General features: G+C 43.6%; 1 protein-coding gene across 2 annotated transcripts in view; it reads right to left on the reverse strand.

The window, feature by feature from the left end:
- The window catches only part of GOLM1 (golgi membrane protein 1), a 31,725-nt gene extending 11,271 nt beyond the window's left edge, over positions 1 to 20,454 (reverse strand). For both annotated transcript variants that reach the window (XM_032205707.1, XM_032205706.1), the window contains exons 1-5: positions 20,392 to 20,454; positions 17,208 to 17,335; positions 13,353 to 13,532; positions 3,683 to 3,737; positions 1,771 to 1,873 (exon numbers count right to left, since the gene is read on the reverse strand). In XM_032205707.1, coding sequence (XP_032061598.1) covers positions 1,771 to 1,873; positions 3,683 to 3,737; positions 13,353 to 13,532; positions 17,208 to 17,306 — 437 coding nt within the window. In that variant the 5' untranslated portion in view covers positions 17,307 to 17,335; positions 20,392 to 20,454. The remainder of the gene's footprint in view (positions 1 to 1,770; positions 1,874 to 3,682; positions 3,738 to 13,352; positions 13,533 to 17,207; positions 17,336 to 20,391) is intronic.
- Between the last annotated feature and the right edge of the window lie 4,752 nt (positions 20,455 to 25,206).

The raw sequence follows: 25,206 nt of genomic DNA on the forward strand, positions 1-25,206 counted from the left end.
TTATATTTGAGAAGTCCATAAGAAAAAAAGAGGATGCTAACCTATCCCCTAGAAACAAACCCAAGGTGCAGGTGGTCCAAGTTCCACTTTAAGAAATTAAATTGCTTTTGCTATACCAGCTTAACAAGCTGTATGGATTTTCTTGTCTTTGACTAATCAGTCCATTTCACTTAAGTCAAAAACAGTTTTGATCTCTGAAAATTTTCTGTTATGATAACAGAAGCACGTATTTGGGTTTTAGATACAGGACGAAACAGCAAAGTACTAGGTCAAATCTGAAACAGATGCAAGCTACTGCTAGCAAACCAAACACACCCTTTCTCAATACTCCACCAAGGCGCAGTGCTGTAAGACAACAAAATGCTACAGAAAGGAGTTCTTTGGTAGCTATGATGAGTTCCAACATGGGTATTTCTTAAAGAGGACAGCGTTTAGTATTTTATATATAAAGCTAACAGTTACACAGTGCTACCAGTGCCTCCTCTGTCATGACACTAAGGGTCTGCTGCTTGCAGTCGCGTAGCCGGCCACTCTCATGGTCATCAAAAATGAACATCTAAATATTATTCAGCAAAGCTAGCGAAGAAAGTGTAGCTTCTTGACTGAGGTAACAACTGCTCTTGTGGATTACCACCTGCCTCAGGACTGACAGAAGGCAGGCAAGTTAGCAGCTTAGTTCCTTTACATCTAATGGTGGGCTGAATTACCATTCCTGTCTCTGCCCCTTCCCTGACCCGCAATAACCCAGCTAAGTAGTACAGTTTCATCACTGTAACTTGTTTATCCCTTCACCTTGAGCCTGTTGTGATCCTTGAGATGTTTCCTCCGGATCTGATCTTCTTCCGCTAAACAAGATGTACTTGAAAATATTTCACAAGAGAGGGGCAATAAGCGTGAGTTTTCAGACATCAGGCTTACCACATTTACTTTGTATCACTTTCCTGCACATGCTTATCAATCCAGTAGTTCAAGGATTTACCACTCATATGGAACACGACTGTACAGCACATACACGTACAGACCCATTTATTCTTGATGACCACAGCCTTCCAAGGAGGACACTAGAAGAGAGATACTCTTCTCCAGCTAGCAAAAACCATCAACAAAGGTCCAGCAGTCCCATCTATGTCATAGCTGTGGCATGCAATAAACTTCAAGGGGAAAAATATTTTGATTGACTTGTAAATTCAATGCAGATTAATAAAAGGCTAGTACAAACTTAAATCTCCAACTTCCTTTTACTTTTGTTAGAAAAAGAAACACTACATAACCAACTGACACTCAGTAAACATCCCAAATGTGGTAATACAAATCCTTAACTCTTAATTCAGGGAAGTGAAGAACAAACAAAAAAAGTAATTAAAAAAAGGTATTTCAAGTTTTCAAGCTTGGCCTGCAAAATTCAGGTTCTTTGATTAGCACATTGAGCTTTTAGTCAGAATTCCTAAAAAATCTGGCTAAAATGTGGCTGTTGGACTGTCTAGCCATTTTGTGTTCCCATTTTCCCCAGCTCTTACATCAGAATATTGCTACTTTTCTCTTCCTGCACTGGAAGGAACATGAAGTGTGTGAGTAATCCGTGCATACTGAGATGCTGGGCATTGCAAGGACTATGTTTTTCTCCAAGATCGACCATGAGCAATTTTAGATGTGTCAGGTGCTTAAAACTGCACATTTACTGACAGTGATACAGCTATCACAAGAATACTCAGGGTTGTAACTGAATCACTTACAACTCCAGAAGCCATTATTTAGAAAGAGCATACTTACAGGTCATAGGAGAACTTTCTCTGAAGGTTAGTCTGGTTCTTCTGAAACTGGTAAACATTTATCTGTAGTTTTCCATATTCTGTCTGTAACTCTTTCAAGTGGTCTGATCATAACAGGATTAAAGTATGTATTAAAATACACACGTACATATATACCTGGGTATATTACAACATAAATATCACACAACAGGTCTGTCAGTAAGTACACTAGCTCGATCCTCCTCTTATGTTCATTACATTTTGCATACAGATGCATTGACAATTGCTAAACTGATTCATCAAGGACGCACTGGGCTGGGTATGATTAAACAGCCTTTCAGCTGAACATACATGTCACAAAGCTTTTGTTAACATTTTGATCTCCTTTACTTCATTAGGAATACTCTATAGCTTGTTTGCAAACCCTTGTTCTGCTAGATTTCAGCCCAGAAAGCATTCAGGTCTATGAAAGACTAATCGGACCATAGTATGAAATAGCTTTCATGTTAATTAGCTATCAGAAGACCAAGTTTCCAATTCTTCCCTGAATAACATACATTTTACTATTAGATTCCTCTGGTTTTGAGGAATACAAGATTCATCTTTTTTTTTTTAATGTTAGAAGAATCACCATCATGCTCTAGCATTATAAATACATTCTGATAGAAAGCTTTGTGAGAGGACATCAGGAGAACTGGCAATACATTTATTCGCCTGTTTATAGAACCTATGATGAGCTCTCCAGACATCTGAGGCATAAATTGCTAACAATGTTTTGGAGCACAAACATGAACTGAAAGGAATTAGACTACATTTTCATGTTTATTGTAAGAATTTCATAATTCTCTTGGTGCTAAAACCTATGACCCGAACACCTCAGAGAGCAATGCAAACATGCTATAAAAAGTGGAATGAAAGGTATATTAACAATATACACAGGAGCTAGTTTTATTTCTTATCATTTTTATATCATTAGCCGTTCGGGGTCAGGAGTCCTACATTAAGTACTACATCGACAAGTAAAGGGTGGAACGGATTGAGAGCAGCCCTGAGGTCAGGGACCTGGGGGTGTTGGCTGATGAGAAGCTCAACGTGAGCTAGCAAGGTGCACTTGCACACCAGAAACCCAACCACATCCTGGGCTGCACCAAAAGCAGCGTGGCCAGCAGGGTGAGGGAGGTGATTGTCCCCCTCTGCTCTGCTCTCGTGAGACCCCACCTGGAGCACTGCATTCAGCTCTGGGGCCCCCAGCACAAGAAGGACATGGACCTGTTAGAGCAGGCCCAGAGGAGGGCCACAAGGATGATTGGAGGGCTGGAGCACCTCTCCTATGAAGACAGACTGAGGGAGTTGGGGTTGTTCAGCCTGGAGAAGAGAAGGCTCTGGGGAGACTTTATAGCTGCCTGCCAGTGCCTAAAGGGGGCCTACAGGAAAGCTGGGGAGGGACTCCTTGTCAAGGGGTGGAGTGATAGGACAAGGAGTAATGGCTTTATACTTAAAGAAGGTTGATTTACATTAGATATTCAAAATAAATTCTTTACTGAGAGGGTGGTGAAGCACTGGCACAGGTTTCCCAGCAAAGCCGTGGATGCCCCATCCCTGGAAGTGTTTAAGGCCAGGTTGGATGGGGCTTTGAGCAGCCTGGTCTGGTGGGAGGTGAGCCTGCACACTCTTGAAACTGGTTGGAATTAGATGATCTTTAAGATCCCTCCCAATCCATACCACCCTATGCTTCTGTGAAATCCCTCTGGTGTTGAGGCACATGCAGACTGACAGATCGCTGAACTGGAAGTGTGCGGATGCAGGATCAAAGTCACAGCAGCTCCTGCACCCTCCCCACAGCTTGAAGGAAGCAGCATTCCTAGAAGACTTAAAGTCTTAAGACAAGCCTTAAAGACCAATATGAGGGTGATACAGGGGGTATTATATCATACCTTTTAGACTCTGGATTAATCGTTCATTTGTTGTGATGTTGTTTATCAGCACTGCCTGGAAGGCACAAAACAGAAAACGATGTTTTAATTGCAAAGGGCCTGTGTTACCATTAAGGTTATAAACAACAACCACCAAAGCACTTAAAGCAGGATTTTTGATTTGCGAGTGCTGAATTACAGCCTAACACAGAAGCTTTATTAGCTGTTCTAGAGATTTATTATTACAAACAACAAGCACTTATTTTAACCCAGATTTCCCAGTATACGTACAGAAAAAAACAGCTATCACTGCACAGATATCACAAACAAAAGTAGGAGGAATTTACAGAGCCCACTGCTAAAACTGCTTGCTGCTTCATGCTGGTTTAATGTTATTCCATGACAGAGAATACCTTGTAGTGTAACTTGCTGTTAACTCCTGCTACAGAAACTCCTTTAACAGAAAGCGTAAGTGAACTCTGCCAAAGCAACTTGAAGCCTGTGCCTTGTATCACATTTCTAATTATCCACTCCTGCTCTGATAAGAAAGCACTGCATAATGTTCCTCCTTTCCCTCGCTTTGCGCTCACTCTCTCACTCTGAAGAAGCAGTCAACATATCAACACGATGCGCCCCTTTCTCCCCTCACTCGCCCTCTCCCAACACAAATACAAATGCCCCAAAACACCTGAATATTCACTGAACTAGCATGAAAACAATTCCTCTGAGCCAAATATCAACATAACTCATATTTAACATTCAGAAAGCCTGGTCCAGGAGTCTTAAAGATGAGATCCACTGATCCTTCACCAATGATCCAGTCTCAGGAGCAGATCTCTTACGTTTCATTGCAATTTTCTACTTCTTCAGTTTTCCCAGGAAAACCCTATATTCTGCAGGGGTCTGAGGTCAGGGTACATCAAGCCCCATGTTTCCCAAAGCTGCTGCTCAGTTACTGATGCATGCCCACACCCACAGCACTTCAAGGGAAAAGAAGTGCCTACATTCAGCCTGCCTGCCCGTGCCATGCCAGTCAATGCTGCCAGTCAGTGCCCATTTTCTTGAAGACTGCAGCAACAAGTACTAACTGATGGAGGACAGGGTCCAATCAATCCAAATGAGGTAACATAGCAGAGGTGTGGATTTGTCTTTTGTCCACCCTTTAAGAAGTCCCAGTTCAAAGCAGTAGCCATTCATGTCCTGATGAAGAGGCAGACATTTTCAAGGACATTTTAGGACAGCAATAACTGTGATTAGCTGATGTGCAGAAAAACGAAAAAGTCTCCTTGAAACATTAAGAAATAAACGCGTATCTTACTCGTTTGGACTGCATAAATCCAAACCAAGCAATACTTCCTTTTGGCAATGCCACGCCTTCCTTCCTGAATTTGAGGGTAAGAGTACAGGAAGAAATCATGGAAATCTATTCACCTGTTTAACTTGAGCAGAAATGCTGTTTAATAATTTACAGGGCAGCATTTCAACTGCCAGTTTTCTGTCTGACTGTATCAATAGCTTCGGGCTTTATATTCTTCCTCCTGCCACGCAAACATTAGCTAATCTTTGCTTCATAGCTGTGAATTAGGCAGATACCATTTCATTTTTCAAACTGCAGGGGAACAGTCAGCAAACACCAGCCTGAACTCAGAGCCAGGAAAAAAAAATACATTTTAAATCTCATTGAGCCCACAGAACAATACCTACAATCCCTAGCCGTGATTATTCAGCTCCAGGATACTTGGTATTTTGCCATATCAAAGTCCGATCTCTGACTGTGGCAGTAGCCCTGTTAGACAGAACCAGCCTGTTGTACTTGCATGCACGCCTTGCACAGAGGACCTCACGACTACCAGACAGGGAAGGTCAGTCTCCAGTTTGGGGGTCCCCAGGGTGGACAGCAGGCCCTCAGAAACCAGACGGAAAGCCACGCTGCCAGCAGCAAATCATGGAAAAATCTTGCCACAGCCGGACGGCAAATGTCTTAGTGACAACTGAGAGAGAGATTATTCACCAGTGAACATGTCTACGTAAGCCATATTCTACTAAAGAAGCACAAACATTAAAGGTATTGTTACTTAAAAAAAATAATAGGAACAGACAGAAATGCATGCATGGAAGCACTGAAATAAACTATTCAAAGCGTACTTTTTGAGCACATGGCTCTGAACTACACACGAGCATTTCATCAGATTATTGCCTTACACAGCAGTTGCAATAAACATACTCCTGGGAGGCCTACTACACGAGCCCCTTCAGCACTGGCTGTTTATCATATAGCTTTTTATCAGAAACACGCTAGCCCCAGCACCCTGAACCAATGCATGTTTTCCAACAACAACCAAACTTAGCATATCCAGGCACATAATGAGATTCCTGATGGAAAAAGGAATAAAACAGTGAAGTAGCTGAGAAGAGTAAATATTTGTTTCAGAACTAAAACCAGTGAAAATGGGGCTTTGCACTCACAAGGACAAAAAGGTCAGACACAGCATCAGTGATCTTAAGCTGCACATACTCATATTTTCACTTTCGGGGTGCCTACAGTTCAGCCAGTCCCAGCCTATCCATTTTTTCTTCACAATATTGAAACACAATTTAAAATGAGATGCTCTCTAGGTATGTGCTGTACCAGTTATGCGTAAGCAGACTGATTTCTCTCGCTAATTCAGAAACACCACACAGCAGCAAGTAAAGCGGGGGGCAAAGCAGTGCCTGCTTATCATGAAAACTTCCCAGAACTAGAAGATGTGACCCAGTTTCTTTCAAAAACAGAGGCAAAACTCTTCCTCTTCACATCAGGTTTTTCTTCCCTAACTCTTCCCTAACCCTGCCCACCGTCACTCTGTTTCAGCAGAGTCACTCTCAGCACACCAACAGGTGCTTTGCCTCAGAATGCTGCACCAGGAACTGAGATTTTCCCAGAGGGGAGGATGAGAGCATCTGTGGCCAGTGTTAAACGAGCCATAGTGACAGATTTTTCACAACGCTTGTTGCTCTTCCTCAGTGAAACAGGATATGGGATGGGGAAGCATCACAGAAATCCAAAGGAAAAGAAAATTGCAAAAGTACTTTCTAAGAGTTAAAACTAAAAACAGGTTACACGTGCTGTTCTGTTGCCATACTCCTCAAAAAGACTGCTGTGGGTGCGTACATCCCAGAAACTACAAGTCCTGAGAAGCAACCATACTGGATATTGTTCTGCATTAGAAAATTGTTTATGAACTACAAACAGCCCTTTCACACTCCCGATTCCTTATTTGTTGTTACTGAGAGTCCATGTAAGCTCTCCTGATCTCTTCAGTCTATTTTTGTATGGATTTCCAGAATGGATTGGCTAAATCTACATTAATCCTCAAAAGTTCAAACAGATTTTTTTTAAAAGCAGACTGGTTACAGAAATGTTTTAGACGTACTCAGATGTAGGAGAAAAATTCTGGCAGCTATTACCCAGGATTACATTGCCTCATGGGATGGTGAGCCCATGGGGTATTCCAGGCTCCAACAACCTCCCACCTTCCCTGCCTTTGCTCTTGAAGTAGCACGGGGGCAATGTAACTAGAAAAGCAGGCAGAGGTAACTCTCAGAGGCTGTCACAGTGCCTCCAACAATGACTTTAACTTGCAGAGTATCTTACTGGTGCACAAGTTTGGAACAAAACTAACTCAGTGGCTTAATTATCCTTGTCATATTATCAGTGTATCACTACATCCTTATCCATATAATCAGCAGAGTAATACGATGCAGTGACCAGAGACGAACTGCAATTAATCTGGGTCTCAAATCTTATCTGAGAGTTGCTTTTGTGAGGAGTCCAGATTGTGAAGGCTTGCCTCTGTACAGATTTTTTTCTATATCCAGATGCCCTATGAATTCTCCCTGAAAAAGAGTAGGTGTTGTTTTTTTTTTGAGATAGGCCATTCACTTGTACACATCTGCACTTTCACTCTTCTTATTTAAGAACAACAACGAAAATTAAAACAAAATCCTGTTTATCATTCAAACATCCGTCTAGTTATGTTTAGACAGTTTGTATTACTTGGAAATAGAGCTGAGTGACTCAGGGTTTGGACTTGCATTCATCCCTCCTGGAAAAGGTAAATACCTGCTGTTAATCCCCAGGGAGGCGAATAAAGCTCAGTTCAAGGACTGAGGTTTGTATAACCAGAAAGGGTGTATTTATTACTTGTTCCTCAGGAATCCATGGAGCCAAAAACAAGGGTATGCGTTTGTGTGTGTATGCAAATATTTATGTATGCACAGGTGCATATACAACACACATTTATATATACCTATATATAGATAAACACACAAAAAAGCTCAGAAATAGTCTTTTCACATATTCTACATCCTGTTGTTAAATAACCACTGATGTGAAGAGCTTCTTCAGATTAAGGTCCTTAGCAAGGAGAAGGAAGCTTTTCTTCTCTTCCACCACCATTGCCACACTGGGGGTGCTTCTAATTTATGGTGGATGAATTCATGCCAACTTGGTTGATGACATCTTCTGACAAGTTTTCCAGTAAAACACTTCTCCCTCCTCTTATGTTGCAGAGTTGGAAAACAAGCAATATCTGCGTGGGATGTTTGCTCATGTGTCACAACAAGAGCAAATTCTAAGCTTGCCATGAAGTGGTGCGCGGACACATACATGCTCGTTCTAGCACTTCACCTCCTGAGACTTGCTGTTTTCCAGAAGAAGAGAGGAAATAATTCCATTGCACCACCTTTATCTAATGTTTTCTACAGTGACAGCTCCTGGGTTCTCAACTGCAAACTTTACAGATTATTCCAAGCAGGTTGATAGAAATATGGGTGAGAATTAGAGGCCAAGCCAACAAAGGAAACCTCACGATAGGTGTTCACTGCCTCCTGATCAAGAGAAAAACACTGATGAATTGCTCTTTCCTCAACTGCAGGCAGCATTATGCTCACAGGTCGGGGTCCTGCTGGGGAACATCAACCAGCCTGACACCTGCTGGAAAAGCAGGACAGCAATCAGAGACTCCCAGCGGACAGTTCCTTAGTCCAGGTTACAGAGGAAGCAGAGGAATAGCTTTACTAGACCTGTTGCTCTCTAACACAGATAATATAATTGGGAGAGGGAGTAGGAGAGAGGTCAGGATAGCTGGCAGCCTGGGTTGCAGTGCTCATGCCCTGACAGACTTCATGATCTCAAAGAATGTGGTCTGGGCAAAGAGCAAAGTTAAGACCTTTAACTTCAGGAAAAAAAAACTTCACCTGTTTAAGGAAATGGTGAATGCAATCCCGTGGGAAACTGCCTTTAGAGTCACTGAAGCAGAAAAGCGTTGGCAGCTCTTCAAGGATATTTTTCTTCAAACACAAGAGTTCTTGATCCCCAAGTGCAAGTAACTAGTCAAAGAAGGCATGAGACTAGGATGGCTGCATAAACACCTCCTGGCTGAACTGAAGAGCAAGAAGGAAATGCATAGGCACTGGAAGCAGGGACACACATCTTGGAAACAATATAGGAATGTTGCCCAAGCATGTAGAGATATGATTAGGAAAGCCAAGGCACAGATGGAACTGAACCAGGTGAGCAATGTGAAAAATAACAAGAAGGGCTTCTGCAGGTACATTGGTCAGAACAGGAGGAACAAGGAAAATGTACCCTTCCTGACACGTCAAAAGATCTAGTGATGACCGACATGGAAAAAGCTGAAGTACTCAACAGGTCTTTGCCTCTGTTTCCACTGGTGATCAATCTTGTCAAATCTCCCAGGTCCCCAAATGTCAAGACAGGGCTTGGGTGAATGAAGTTCCTCCCCTTCCTCCCCTTATAGGAGAAGACTGGGTTAGAGACCATCTGAGGGATCTGAATGTGCCCAAGTCCATGCAACTTGACAAGGTGCTTTCCAAGGTACAGAGGAACTGGAGGACCTACTTGCCAAGCCACTCCCCATCATCTCTGAGAAGTCGTGGCAGTCAGGTAAAGTTCCCAGTGACTGGGAAAAAAAAAAAAGAAAGAAATGTCAGCCCTATTTTTAAGAGGAGTAAAAAGAAAGACTCTGCAAACTACCAACCAGTTAGCTGCACTTCAATTCCCAGCAAGATCACGGAGCAGATCCTGCTAGCAGCCATGTGGAAACATGTCGAGGCCCAGCTAGTTGACTAAAAGGTGACAACACAGTTGCACCAAGAGCAAATCATGCCTAACTAACCTGGTGTGCTTCTACAACAGAAGAATTACATCAGTGGAGAAGGGAAGGGTAACTAATGTCAGCTACCCAGACTTCTGCAAAGCCTTTGACACAGTGTCCCGTAAAATTCTTATCTCTGAACTGGAAAGGTACAGATTTGGCAGATGATCTAGCGTGTGGATAAGGAATTTGTTGGACAGCTGCATCCAAAGTGCAGTAAATGCCTCAGAGTCCACATGGAAACCAGTAACAAGTGGTGTTACTAAAGGTGCTGATATTAACATCCTCATTAATAATATACATGATGATGATGGGCCGGAGTGCATCCTCAGCAAGTATGTGGATGACACCGAGCTGTGTGGTGTAATTGGTACAGCAGAGGGAAAGGATACCACCCAGAGGGATCTGGATGGGCTGGAAAAATGTGCTCAGGTGGTCCTCTGACTACTCTCAGCTAAATACTCCTGGCAACAGTGAGAAAGTTATATTAATGGTTTACTGACACATCTAAGGCAGTGTCTGTAACACAAAGAAAATACAAAATAAAATGGTTAGTGGTAACCATACTTGCTGTTATTTAAGTATGTATGTATGTATGTAAATGGCAAAAGGAGAACTAAAGAATACATAGGGCCGCTCCTTGATAGGGAAGGTCTCCTCACAGATGATGACGTAGGCAAAGCAGAGACGCTTAACGCCTTCTTTGCCTCTGTCTTCAATGCCGATGATGGGCTTCGGGACCCAGGGTGCCCTGAGCTGGAGGACCGGGACGGTGGGGATGACAAACTCCCAACCGACCCTGAACGTGTGCGGGATTTGCTACTCCACCTGGATCCCTACAAGTCCATGGGTCCGGATGGGATTCATCCCCGGGTGCTGAAAGAGCTGGCGGATGTCATCGCGGAACCTCTATCAATTATTTTTCAACGATCCTGGGAATTTGGAGAGGTCCCGGTAGACTGGAAGCTGGCAAATGTTGTGCCAATTTTCAAGAAGGGTCAGAAAGAAGACCCTAGCAATTACAGGCCTGTCAGTCTCACGTCAGTGCCTGGTAAAATCATGGAGAAGTTGGTTCTCGGACTTATTGAGGCGCACCTGGGGGACAAAGCAGTCATTGGTCCCAGCCAGCATGGGTTTGTGAAGGGTAGGTCCTGCCTAACTAACCTGATTTCCTTTTATGATAAGATCACCCGTATGGTGGACCAAGGGAAACCAGCTGATGTGATTTTTTTGGACTTCAGCAAGGCTTTTGACACGGTTTCCCATAGGATCCTACTGGACAAAATGTCCACCATACAGCTAAATAAAAACATCATACGATGGGTGAGCAATTGGCTAACGGGCAGGGCCCAAAGGGTTATGGTAAATGGGGCTGCGTCAGGCTGGCGGGCGGTCACCAGTGGGGTCCCTCAAGGCTCCATTTTAGGGCCGGTACTTTTCAATATTTTTATAAACGATCTGGATGTAGGAATAGAAGGTAGTTTGAGCAAGTTTGCTGATGACACCAAACTTGGAGGAGTTGTGGACTCAAATGAGGGTGTAAAGGCCTTGCAGAGGGATCTGGATAGGTTGGAGAGCTGGGCGATCACCAACCGCATGAAGTTCAATAAGAGCAAGTGCCGGGTCCTGCACCTGGGACGGGGAAACCCTGGCTGCACGTACAGACTGGGCGATGAGACGCTGGAGAGCAGCCTAGAAGAGAGGGATCTGGGGGTCGTGGTAGACTGCAAGTTGAATATGAGCCAGCAGTGTGCCCTGGCAGCCAGGAGGGCCAACCGTGTCCTGGGGTGCATCAAGCACGGCATCGCTAGTAGGTCAAGGGAGGTGATTGTCCCGCTCTACTCTGCGCTGGTGTGGCCTCACCTCGAGTACTGTGTGCAGTTCTCGGCACCACAGTATAAAAAGGACATGAAACTGTTGGAGAGTGTCCAGAGGAGGGCTACGAAGGTGGTGAAAGGCCTGGAGGGGAAGACGTACGAGGAACGGCTGAGGTCACTGGGCCTGTTCAGCCTGGAGAAGAGGAGGCTGAGGGGAGACCTCATCACAGTCTACAACTTCCTCGTAAGGGGGTGTCGAGAGGCAGGAGACCTTTTCTCCATTAACACCAGTGACAGGACCCGCGGGAACGGGGTTAAGCTGAGGCAGGGGAAATTTAGGCTGGACGTCAGGAGGGGGTTCTTCACAGAGAGGGTGGTTGCACACTGGAACAGGCTCCCCAGGGAAGTGGTCACTGCACCGAGCCTGTCTGAATTTAAGAAGAGATTGGACTGTGCACTTAGTCACATGGTCTGAACTTTTGGGTAGACCTGTGCGGTGTCAAGAGTTGGACTTGATGATCCTTAAGGGTCCCTTCCAACTCAGGATATTCTATGATTCTATGATTCTATGTTTACTTTCTTCACAAAGGACTTTCAAGCCTCTTGCAACACTGCACTGTCAAGAGCATCAACACTAAAGGCTGTTCTAACCCTTCTGGTGTCTCCCACTTCTATTATATTTGGCAGGCTGAGGACGCCACAAAATGTGCAATGCATTTAGAAATAAACATCAACTATTATGCCTGCTAAGGAAGGAAACACAAATGTATCTCTTGGTGCAGTTTCTTGTTTTCCTCGAGTTTTAAAACATTAGTGTACAGGTAACAAAACTGGAGGGCAACCCAGGGTAGCTCTATTGACGGCTTACGGAGACAGTAGAGGTATTACTCTGAAGTGCTATCACTTGCAGCTTTAATACTTCATATTCAAAAGCTGATGAAATGCAGCAGTAAAAAAAAAAAAAATCTAGATTTTGTCTTATTCTGTATGCTTCTTTCTTTTTCTTCCCCACAAGAAATTTCTGTTTTCTCCATTGCAGTCTGCTGATGAAGTCTTTACCAATCTGAGGGCTATAATCACAATCACAGAACATTTGGGTTGGAAGGGACCTTAAAGCTCACTCAATTCCAAACCCCCTCCATGGGCAGGGACACCTCCCACCAGCCCAGGCTGCCCAAAGCCCCATCCAGCCTGGCCTTGAGCACCTCCAGGGATGGGGCAGCCACAGCTTCTCTGGGCAGCCTGTGCCAGGGCCTCACCGTCCTCTGAGTAACGGATTTCCTCCTAACTCCTTTTAAGGCTAGACATCAGGAAGAGGTTCTTCACTGAGAGGGTGGTCACATGCTGGAACAGGCTCCCCAGGGAAGCAGTCTCTGCACCAGTGTGGTGCCTGTCAGAGTTCAAGAAGCGTTTGGACTGTGCTCTTAGTCACAGGTCTGAATTTTTGGATAGACCTGTGTGCTGCTAGGAGTTGGACTCAATGATCCTTATGGGTCCCTTCCAACTTGGGATATTCTATGATTAGTTTAAAATCATTAATAATGTGGATTCAACGTCCATTTTCTAAACATTATGATAATTTACGTTAAACATTTTGACACACAAATGTTGACCATACCCCCATTAGCTTGCACATTTGAGCAACCTTACGCTATTACAGAGAGCATGATGGCAAATCACAGTCTCACTGTAAAGTGTGGCTAGAACGGGGCCTACCTTCTCTTCCTGATGTGCTCTGTCGGCATTTTCCATCTGGAAGCTATGCAAGGACTGGATTTTATCAATCTGCTCTCTCTGCTTCTCCAGCTCTCCCTGGAATTCATTCTTTTTGAGCTCCACGGCGCCTCTCTCCGCTGCTGCTCTGCGGACTTTGCTTTCCAACCCAATGATCCGACTCTGAGGAGGAGCACATTAGCAAAAGACAAAGAGAAATGTTTCCCCTCTGAGACTGTTTCAAAAGGATCATGCTTTCAAACTTCACATAGGCAGAACTGGAATAGGTAACGAGTAAACCCACTTTCCTTTTTACTGGACTTCTCTTCTATTCTTTCACAGAATACCTAACTTCAGAGAATACAACAGACAAACAATACTAATGTCATCAAAACATTTCCTCAGTTGGTGATACCTGTCAGCCACCTGTAAGCACACACACACAACAGCCTTACATAAATTATTGGTAACTCATATTCTGTAGCAGCCAACAAAATTTCAGTCAAAGATCATCAAATAAATACAAAGCTGTCTAAGTGCTTATGGTTAAAAAAAAAAAATAAAAGCACAAACAAAAGCCACACCAAAACAAAAACAAAAGAAACACATTAAAAAATATGTTTACAATCTTTCTGAAGTACAAGGGTACAAGGTCAAAACATTTCTCAAAATGCCCATTCTGACATCACTGCAGTTTCTAGTGCTGAACCTAAACTTACTCAGTGGGAAAAAATCATCTCCCAAATCACCAACAATTTTCACTTAAGACCATGGACAAAATGGACGGAGGACAGCACCATCCAACGTACACTTAAATCACTGGTATACAGCTGTTACATGAAGATACAATGCTCATTTATAAACAGAAAATTATTGTTCTTGACTGCTCAAAAAGCAGTTACAAGATGAAAATTCAAGACCATCAAATACTGCACACACAAATGAGGTAAAGGAATTAAGCCAGGTGCTGTCAAGGTCTATTTCTTTTAAAGGATTCATTTAGGTTCACAGGACATTCTTTCTAAACTTTGTGCATTAAATGGCTTATGGGCAGTAAGGAAGAATATGAAGACCCCCCCCACACACACACACAAAATTAGACAGGATTTACCCAGTCATAAAGACCTGGGGATTCTTGGTAGATAAAAAGAAATGAATATAGTAAGAACTGTGCATCTGCCAAGACTGACAGGAGATGGATTAAATCTTACATCACAGAATGCTGCATATTACTGCCTGCCTACTCCACTTCACTGCCACTGCAAGAGAATGGAGAGGAGGAGGGAAAAAAAAAAAAAAAAAAAAAAAAAGATAAAAAAAACCTTGTAGTTTGGCTGCAAGAACGAAGAAAAAGCACTTATTCCGTGTTAGTCATAATAGCAGCAAAGTCTTGCCAACAAATGAATGGGTTATATGACTGTTTTATGAGTGTTTTAAAAGCTCCATTCATAGCTTTGGATGTGCTTTTATTTTTGTCGGAGTGCATGACTGCGAAGAAGTGAAAGTATTTTCAGTCGTGTTCTTTGGGGAAAGCGTACAAGATGATACAGTAAATCAGTAACAGTAAACGGGATTTTATGTCTGTACTTTACTGAGACCAAGATAAGCTGGTATGCTGGCCCATTTTCCTACCAGCTGCCCCATGATCATGCAGCAAAGCCTCAGTATTACTGTTGCAGCTACAGACACCTGGTAGACACCATCCTCAGGCCCCTTGCTACAGGAAAGAGGAGAGATGACCAAGTTTCCAGAAGAAATGACATCATACCCTGTCACCACAGGAAAACTAAGACGTTCCCTCAACTGCATGGCCCAAGACGTGCCCTGCTTGAAGCGTGTCAGCTGCGGGGTGGAACAGCAATGCAGTTCCAACAGCCATCAACTCAGTGTTAAAATTCAGTTCAATTAAAAAGAAAATAATTTCACAGAATTTCACAAAATTTCTAGGTTGGAAGAGACCTCAAGATCATTGAGTCCAACCTCTGACCTAACACTAACAAGTCCTCCACTAAACCATATTGCTAAGTTCAACATCTAAATGTCTTTTATAATAACTTAACAGAAAAACTTGGAAAGAACTCTCATAAGCCATGTTTAATCACCAGACTTTAAATTTTCATGTTTTTGCTGTTGCTGATGTAGTGGGTTTACGTGGCAAGGTTTTGGTAGCAGGGAGCCATAGGGGTGGTTTCTGTGAGAAAGATCTAGAAGCTGCCCCATGTTTGGGAAGGGCCCCATTGTTTTCCAGATCCGAGCCAATAAGCGATGTTGTTTTGCGCCTCTGTGAGAGCATATTTAAGACAGGGAAAAAAACGCTGCGCCACACAGCAGCCGGGAGAGTCAAGGGAGTGGGAGAACAGCCTTGCACCAAGGTCAGTGTAGAAGGAGGGGGAGAGGTGCTCCAGGCGCCGGAGCAGAAGTCCCCTGCGGCCTGTGGTGAGGACCATGGTGAAGCAGGATGTCCCCCTGCAGCCCATGGAGTACCACGGTGGAGCAGGGTTCCACGCTGCAGCCCGTGGAGGAGACCACGGTGGAGCAGGTGACCTGGCAGGAGCTGCTGCCCGTAGGGGAGCCAGGTTGGAGCAGTTTTCTCCTGAGGGATGGACCCCGTGGTACGGACCCATATCTGGAGCAGTTCTGGAAGAGCTGCTGCCTGTGGGAAGCCCACGCCGGATCAGTTCATCAAGGACTGCATCCCGTGGGTGGGACCCCACAGCACAGGGGACGAGAGTGACTGAGAAGGAGCGGCAGAGAAGAAGTGCTGTAGACTGACCATAACCCCCATTCCCCGTTCCCCTGCGCCGCTCGGGGGGAGGAGGTGGAAAAGGGTGGATGGGGGGGGGGAAGGTGCTTTTGTTTTTTTTTTTCCTTTGTTTTCTCACTTCTCTTGCTTGTTAGTTGTAGGCAATAAATCTTACTATCTCCTTATGCCGAGTCTGTTTTGCCTGTTACAATAATTATTGCGTGATTTTCTCGTCCTTATCTCAATCCTTGAGCCCTTTTCACATATTTTCTCCCCATTCCTCTTTGAGGAGGGGGAGTGAGAGAGCGGCTGTGGTGGAGCTCGGCTGCCCACTCGAGCGGAACCACGACAGCTGATTGTTAAAGAAAAAGAAAGAAAAAAGAAAGGAGAAAGGGGAGGGAGTGAGGAGTTGAATTCTCAACTTCAGAATGTGCAGTCCAGTAAGGATAACAAACCCAAGCTCAACAAACACAGAAAACACAGTCTCCACTACAACACAGCAGAGTAATTATTTCCATGTGAGCTGTGTGCCTTCGTTAGGAACGATTTCTAACAAATACAAATTCAGATTTCTCAATGCCATTTCTGAACAAGCTAGATTTCTGTCCTTGGTGGGAAAGTGTGTGTGCATCCTTATTCGTCTAACATTTATCAAAAGAGGTCAATCTTACTTTATACTAAAAAACAGGAGTCACCTGAACAGCCATATAGGAAAATAATTTATGGAGATGAGCAAATTACAGAGGCCCACTCAGAGCCAAGCTGCAATGTGCTCTGAGGAAAAAAAAAAAAACAAAAAACAAAAAACAAAAAACAACAGGATGCCACATCTACAAACTGAAACAGAACAAACCAGCTGAATGCCACGTGTGCAGAAGTTACAGGCACCATATGTAGGTCTTCAGGTTTTGGGTCCCCCTTACCAACAGACAGGCATTCCTCCCATTTCCCCGTCTCCCTCCACTGATGAGCATCAGCTGTAACACTTGTGTAAATCCCTAAAGCAAGTCAAAGTTTCTAGTTCACCATATGCAGAGGAAGCATTCTTCTTGCTGTGTACTACCTTTACTAACCACACACATGCAAGACCACGTGCAGACCAACAGGAACATTACCTGCAGATCCACATTGCGAGAGCTTGCAACCCAGTAATTGAAACCCAAAACGATGATGCAAGCCAGGAGCGCGGCCACGAGAAGAGGTGGAGACTTCATCCCTTAGCAGCTGTTTCCTAGCCCTACAACTTCAAAAAAATAAAAAAATAAGAATTAACAAAAACACATGACCACAACAGTGTAGAAATCTGCAAATTAAAATACATGTCTTATATCGCATCCTCCACAATCGAGATTTTACTGTAGTAATGCAGCAGCTCTCAGCTGAATGGACAACACCATGCAAGGAAGGCGTTCTGCCTGGGTGCAGAACTGGAGGTGCTCAAGGAAAGGCTGGACGTGGTGCTCAGGGACATGGTTTAGTGGGTGACATTGGTAGCAGGGTGATGGTTCGACCAGATGGTCTTGGCAGTCTTTTCTTTTCCCAACCTTACTGATTCTATATAAAAATATATGATTCTATAATGATTCCATATAAAAATATATATAAAGTTAAGCAAACACTCTGTTGATTTCAATGGGAAATCGTACCAAGTGATGTTTCTCTTGATACTCAGCTCTCTTCTGCTCCTAACAACAACAAAAAAAAAACACAACTTGCTTTAATAAGCGGGGTTTAACAAACGAAGAGTACCAATTGCTGTTGGGCCTTGGTTTATTCTGTGGAGCTGCCTATTCCAACACGAGACGAGGGCAAAGGGCAGCTGCAATTCTGTTTGCAACAGGCCATAATCTCCCCATGATGCGATAAAATCTTACTGGATGCAATAACACCTAGCTCAACGCATCCTCAAACTGGACTGGGAACCTTCGGCACAGTTCGTAATACCCGCTGCTCTCTTGCAAACTGGTATCAACCTTTTTTCTCTCCTTTTTGCACTACTGCAGACAAAAGCCAGCAAAAACAAGCATGGAAGATCGAACAGCAAACACCGATGTATTGCAAGACACTAACTCAACACGAAACAGGTGCATTTACTGTTAAAACACTGCACAGTCTCTCAAGTGAATGCTCTTAAAAATGACTTCTTCTTCCCTATGGATGCAATTTACAGGCTGCAATGTATTTATAAATTAATAAATGGTAGCAACTCTCAAAGGGTTTATGTTGGGACATACAGTGTAATCACAGGGGAGGAAGAAAATGTCAGCAGCTCGCAAGGAACAGAGATGTTGATATTACTCTATTCCCAGTGCTTAGGTCCCACAACAGCTCACCTACACTTAATGTGTGCACACATCCAGAGCAAAACCCACTCTGGAAGACTCCTCTTTGGATTCAGCGTAAGACACAACCTTTCTTCACCTTTCCCCAGCAGGAATTGCACAAGACTGCCAGTCCGGTCAGTGCTTCAAGTCTATTTGCTCATTTGAAAACAGCGTGTGAGTTTATCTATTTATTCGGGGAGGGGCACCGAGCGGCAGAAGGCAGCTTCCTGAAGTGCCAGCTCTTCACTCGTGCCGCACCTTGTCCGGCAGCTGGCCAAGTTGTAAGCCCGTGGTCCTGAGGAGCAGGTGAAGCACACCAAGCACATAGCTGCACGGGGCCAGCACCCCAAGTCCAGGTTTCTGCTAAGGATCCAGCGGTCACAAACAGCGCAGCCCTGACGGCGGCCACAGGACCACATGCAAGGCAAGGGCAGGGTGGGGAAGAGGCACGAATTTTAGTCATAAAGCACAAAATCAAGCTGCAGTGGACTAAATCACACACATACAGATACGTACACATTTCCAACACTAGGCTAAGGATTATGGAAAGATGTACACCATTGTACAGATTGTTCTTCCTGCTGTGCCATGTTAAGAGGAGTGCCTGAGATTTACACAGCATCCTTGTCTCCACAGGCTCCCCAAACCTAGAACTGCAGATATCCAGAGCGGCAAAAACAACTTGCAGGAAATGGGGACGACCACATCAGCTAAGAACAAAATAATTTGTTTATTTTTGCTTACCAGAATACCACAAACATAAAATACTTCTACAAATAAAATACTGTTCTTCAAAAAAATGTATATCAAAATCCATCATGAAGTCACCAGTATCCTGTTACTCGTTGTAAACGTATTAGTTGGTACGCTTGAAAACACGGCAAAAATTACCAAATATAAACTGCAAAATGTAGTGCGTCATTCCAAGCATTACTTGAATAAAATAATTGGTATTTTCTTCCTGTCGGTCAGAAGTAGGGGAAGCAATACATCTTATCAGCTACAGAAGCTTGCACTGCAAATTAACTACTGTTTAGACTAGATGTTTAGCTCCGAAAGACTCGGCAGTAGAGCAATTATACAGAGGACAAACAATTAGTCCAGGGCACACCTCAAAGCACAGGTGCAAAACGTTACCCCTACCCAGCCTGCAAACTGAGCAGCCTGAATTCCCTTCCTGCTGCTCTCAGCTGCTAAAAGCTGGGAAGCTAGCATTGATTTCAGTAAAGCATGCTCAACTTCCATACATTTTTCCCCTCTAGGAAACTTGGTGTTGTTTGCCTTTATTAATTTATGTTAATGGAGAATATATTTTAGAGCCACCAGAAGGAAAGGCAAAAAGGAGAGTGAAGGGGGGAGATGCACAGAAGGACCTTCTATCTAACCAGTGCAGACACAAAGCATAACCTCGGCTGCAGTATCGGTATTTCCTCTCTCATCACCCTAAAAATAAAATCTCCGTAACTTTCTACCAGGGATACACACACGTGTTCTGGTGGAAAGATAGGCAAATCAGCTCAGTAAATACACTGATATGGAAATGTATTTGTCATGCTGTTCTCCGCGAAATACCTGGTTTGGCACAGTGATTTGCGTTGAAGAGAAAGCATGTTTCTGATTTTAGGGGGTAAGAAAGTGCTTTCACTGAACACGAAGCCATCCACCTCTCAGACCCTCAGCCTGAGCACGCCCTTCCCTTACAGCTGTCACGCAGGCAGCTGCTACCGAGCAGCCTCCAGCACGGACAGCCTACGAACACACCAACTCCAGACAAAGACCGGCTCTCAGCTCTTCCCTTCCCCCCGCAGGGCAGCGCAGCCCCCGCCGCACCCCCGCACCCCCGCGGCCCGGCCCGGCCCGGCCCGGCTGCCCCAGCCCCCGGCCCCGCGGCTCCCCCAGGCCGGGGCCGCGGCCCCGCAGCGCGGCGGAGGCCGCGGCTCCGCTCCCCGTCCCCCCGCCGCCGCCTTCCTCTCACCTCCCCGCCGCTGCCGCTGCCGGGCTGGCCCCGCCGGAGCAGGAAGGCGGCCGCCGCCTCGCCGGGGAGGGCGGCGCTGGCAGGGCAGGGCCGGGCCGGGCAGAGGGCATGGAGGCTTTCCGCCTCCCCCCCCCCCCGCCCCGGTGCTGGATGTCGGTGCTGGATAGGGGAGCGGGGGGGGGAGGCAGCCCGGCACCGCGCTGCCCCAGCGCAGCTCTGGGGGGTGGTGGGGAGAGGTGGGTGTGCTGAGATGCATGTGCTGAGCTGAGCTGAGCTGGGACGGGAGGCGTCATTAAAAAAGATAAAACGATAAAAAAGTGATGTATGGCTGAACGTGTAGCTCAAACTTTAAAAAAAAAAAAAAAAAAAAAAAAAAACACCATCTTGCGCCATCAGAAGATAGCAGTGAACATGATCATAAAATCACAATATCCCGAGTTGGAAGGGACCCGCAAGGATCATCAGGTCCAACTCCTGGCTCCACACGGGTCTGCCCAAACATTCAGACCTATGACTGAGAGCACAGTCCAAACACTTCTTAAACTCCGACAGGCTCAGTGCTGTGACCACGTCCCTGGGGAGCCTTTTCCACTGTGCAGCCACCCTCTCTGTGAAGAACTTCCCGATATCCAGCCTGACCCTCCCCTGTTGCAGCCTGACACCATTCCCTCGGGTCCTATCACTGATCACTAAAGAAAACAGATGGACGCCTGCCCCTCTGCTCCCCCTCATGAGGAAGCTGTAGGGTCCCCCCTCAGCCTCCTCTTCTCCAGGCTGAACAGGCCCAGTGCCCTCAGCCGCTCCTCACACATCTTCTCCTCTAGGCCCTTCACCATCTTTGTAGCCCTCCTCTGGGCACTCTCCAACAGTTTCACATCCTTTCTGTAGGACGTGGTGCCCAGAACTGCACACAGCACTCGAATACTGCGCTGCCACACCAGCGCAGAGTAGAGCAGGACGATCATTTCCCTCAACCAACTAGCAATGCCATGCTTGATCCTTCTGTTCCTGGAAGACTACTTTAAAATGATCAGAGTAAGACGTGCATTTTAGCATTTTCACCTGAGAGAACTTTTTTTTTTTTTTTTTTAACAATATGTACAAAACTTTTGTCTAGGTCAGAAACACATTTTTGTTGCAAGTTCAAAGCCATGTTGGAGCACATCTCTCTTCTCATCTAGTTAGGGAGATATGTAATTTCCTGACTGGGAGCAATTTGCTCTTTCATTTATTTTTAAGGAAAAGTGGATCCTTCTTTGCAGCATGTGCAAAGCCTAGAGTTATAATTTGACTAAAAACAGGGCTTCGATGTTTAGGGAACTGAATTGTTTGCCAAGATTCATAGAAACACAATGGCAGTCAGAAAATGGCTCATTTGTCTTTGTAAGTAAGACAAGAAAGATGTTAAAAATAAACAGCGATAAAAATATTAATTAGGAATCATTGTGCAAGCAGAAAATGTGAGGACAGTCTGCAGCTGGGACCACTCATTGACTAATTTTGCCCTGCTTCCTTACAGGCAGCCCAGACTTCTGGAGACATAACCCCATTATTTTCCCTTTCTCGGGAGATTGGCTTGATGAGTAGCTGTTCTGTCCAAAAGGATCAGGAATAAAAAGTCTCTCAGATAGCTGACAGGTCTCAAAAGCTAATTGACTATAAAGCCCATTTTCAATAGCAAGAGTGAAAGTTTCAAGTCCAGCACTGTCTGCAGAATGCATCCAATGAGAATAAATTAAGTTAATTGAGTTCAGAAACTACAGCACTATGCAGTTTGCAAAAAGTGATTCTATGAACATTTAAGGACATTAGCAGTTACAGAACCAGTTAACAGTATTTATCAGTAGTCATCACCTACCAATGTTTTAGAAAATATTAGTAACAGATACGGACAGAGAGGTAGTTGTAAAACCATCAGATGCTGCAGAGGCTCTTATAAATAAATAAATACATACATGTTTTATTTAAGTTTCATAGTAATCATTACTTTCCCTATTAACTAATGCTCTAGACTACAACTATAACCAGTCTTGCATAAAAATTGGTAGAAGATGCAAAATTAGTAAAATTGTGTCTTTATTTTAAAAATGAATAGCTGTGCATTTAAAGAGAGAAGTGAGAAAAATACAAGTTTTGTCTTTACATGTGAATGTGGTAAAGCAGAAAAATTCTTGAAAGAAAACCACCCATTCTGGTTTAGAGGAACAAAATGGATGGCACATAGCAGTTGGACAGCTCAGCATGATTTTCTGATTCCTATATATGCACAATACCACCATGGTCTTTCAGAACTATGTCCTAACACTTATTTGGAGCCAACAGAAATGCACTTATACATATGCTAAACTGCAGAGAAGTAACTCAGCAAGATCTCTTGGGACCAGTACTAGAAGTAGTAAACTTGATAAAGGTCTGTTTATATGAGCTTCACAAGACAGCGCATCCCTCAGCCCAGAGCAGAGCTGGTGCTGAGAGTGAAGCCCAATTTGTGATTGAAAACACTAAGGACTGGAAATGAGTTTTAGTGACTTACTACTGCTGAAATACTATGCAAGAGAAATGTCATCTAGAAGTAAAGTTGTTTGCAGAAAAGTGCTGGAGGTGGATTGCCTGTGTAATTTTTGTTTGCAAACATTTGTGAAAATCAAAACTAGAGGTTACATTGAAGAAAATTAGATTAGTGCTTTGAGGAATAGGAATTAAAAAGACTCAAACTTGTATAATAATAGTTATTTATCATGAAATTAACCTGAAACACAACAGTAGATGTGTGAACATTGGCATACACGTGTATATAGCTGGCATACTAATGAAACCAGGATGCATTCACACAGAAAAAGTCAGCATATCAGTCAATAGTAGGGAAAAAAAAGTTTTATCCATGTCATAAATATTAAAACTGACGGATGTGCACAGTTTTTTTATCTAACATGAAGAGTTGCCCTGTGAGAGAGAACAGGAAGCAGCACAAGCCTTTATCATAGGAGTTCTGCTGTGTTGCTAGGGCTCTGCATCAGAACTTCACCGTAAACATCAGGCTTTGACAGATGTTAAAATTTCCTTTAAAAGAAAACACCTGAGGTACAACGTACTTTGCAGCTGATGACATGGAGATAGTGTATCCACTCTTTCTTGATCATTTGGAGAAACAACTCAGGAGAATTAACCCATGTGAGAGGATTGTTCTGAAGCATAGAAGTAGTAAGTTTTCAGGGAGTGACTGATGTACAGCCTGCCTGACATGTACAATCCACAGCTGTTTGATACTACCAGCCCAGTGTTAACATGTCTGTGCTTAATGTAATGCTTCTGATAATGAGCAAAATGAGCAAAATGAGCATTAATGAACAAAAGTAATGCTAAAAATAACAACAACACCTCTTTGATATCTTAGAAAATGCCTTCTAATTTTGCATTGTGCCTTCCTCATTACCTGAAGCACAAGGCTGCAAATTGTTTACCTTTCTAATATATGGGAAAAGAGAGACAACATTTTTAAGTGCCACATTGTGACTATTCAGGATGGGTTAGTCAGGCCCTTCTGAATAAGCTCTTCTTGAATAGTTCAGGCTTGTCTAAGATTTTATTAGTTATTTAAGATGTAATACATCAGGGGCATGAACTTACAGTACATCTCAAACATAAAGTATTTTATTTTCCATTACATGCATACAGTAGTGTATATTATCTGAATTCATGAGTGCCTGTAAAATGAACTGTGTGACCTGCTGATCACGCAGGTAGCTGATCATGCAGGTAGCTGATCTTTTCTGTGATTTGCATTGTTTAAACGCATGTGAGAGATCAAATTGTAGCCTGTGTTTCAAATTCCATAGGTTTCTGCCTACTTGTGAGGAAACAATATAATTAAGTTGCACAGTTTTGCAGATATTCATTCCTTGCAAAACTAGTAGTTTAATACACTTGTTCCTGGGGAGACCACTCACAAATGTACTTACCTTTTCTCCTGACCTTTGTTATGGTTGTTTGTACATACATACAAGTACATGGGTAATACTTGACTGCTGTAAGCAAATTTCCCCATGAACATTAGAGCATCCCTATTTGAATACATATCTGATACAGATTGTTAGATGTGAGCTGCACCTCTCTGGTCACCTCTCCAATACTTCCAGAAGCTCTGTCTCTTCATTTAAAAAAAAAAAAAATAGTAAAAGTTTTGTTCCAGCAGCATTAGTCAGGCACGAAAACATTGGTCTAGCAGAGAGTGAACAGATTTTAGGAAATCTGATTCTAATCCTATCCCTGACATTGATTTCTGTGCAGCCCTGAGTATGTCATTTAAAATCCTAGGTTGGAAAATAAACATCTATCTCACAGACTGGGAAAAGACATACAGCTGGTGCAGAGTAAGTTTCAGTATTCGCTTTTCACTTTTAAATATATACATACATATAAATATCATGCCCTTGGATAAAACAAAATTTAAAATCAAATGTAATTTTAAATATTTCCCTTAGTACTGTGTACTGACTGTGTATCTCACCTTTTAAAAGTCCTTGAACTGGCAGTACTTCAGAAGATATCTCATGTCCTTACTGCAACACAAGAATTTAAAAGTATTTTCTTGTGGATGTTTTTTAGAGAAATCTTTTTATGGAATTTTTCATAGGTTAGTTATTGAAACTTGGTAGTATTTCTTCTCATTATGAAAACACAATACATATAAAAAAGTAAGTCACAGAAATGAACGAAAAAATACAGTGTCTTACAATTACAAGATGCTGAAGAACTGTAAGAGTAACTCCAACTTCAGGCCTGGATGAAGCAAAACAAGATTTAGGACATTATTTA

The sequence above is a fragment of the Aythya fuligula genome, chromosome Z (assembly GCF_009819795.1).
Source record: "Aythya fuligula isolate bAytFul2 chromosome Z, bAytFul2.pri, whole genome shotgun sequence".
Classification (NCBI taxonomy): Eukaryota; Metazoa; Chordata; class Aves; order Anseriformes; family Anatidae; genus Aythya; species Aythya fuligula.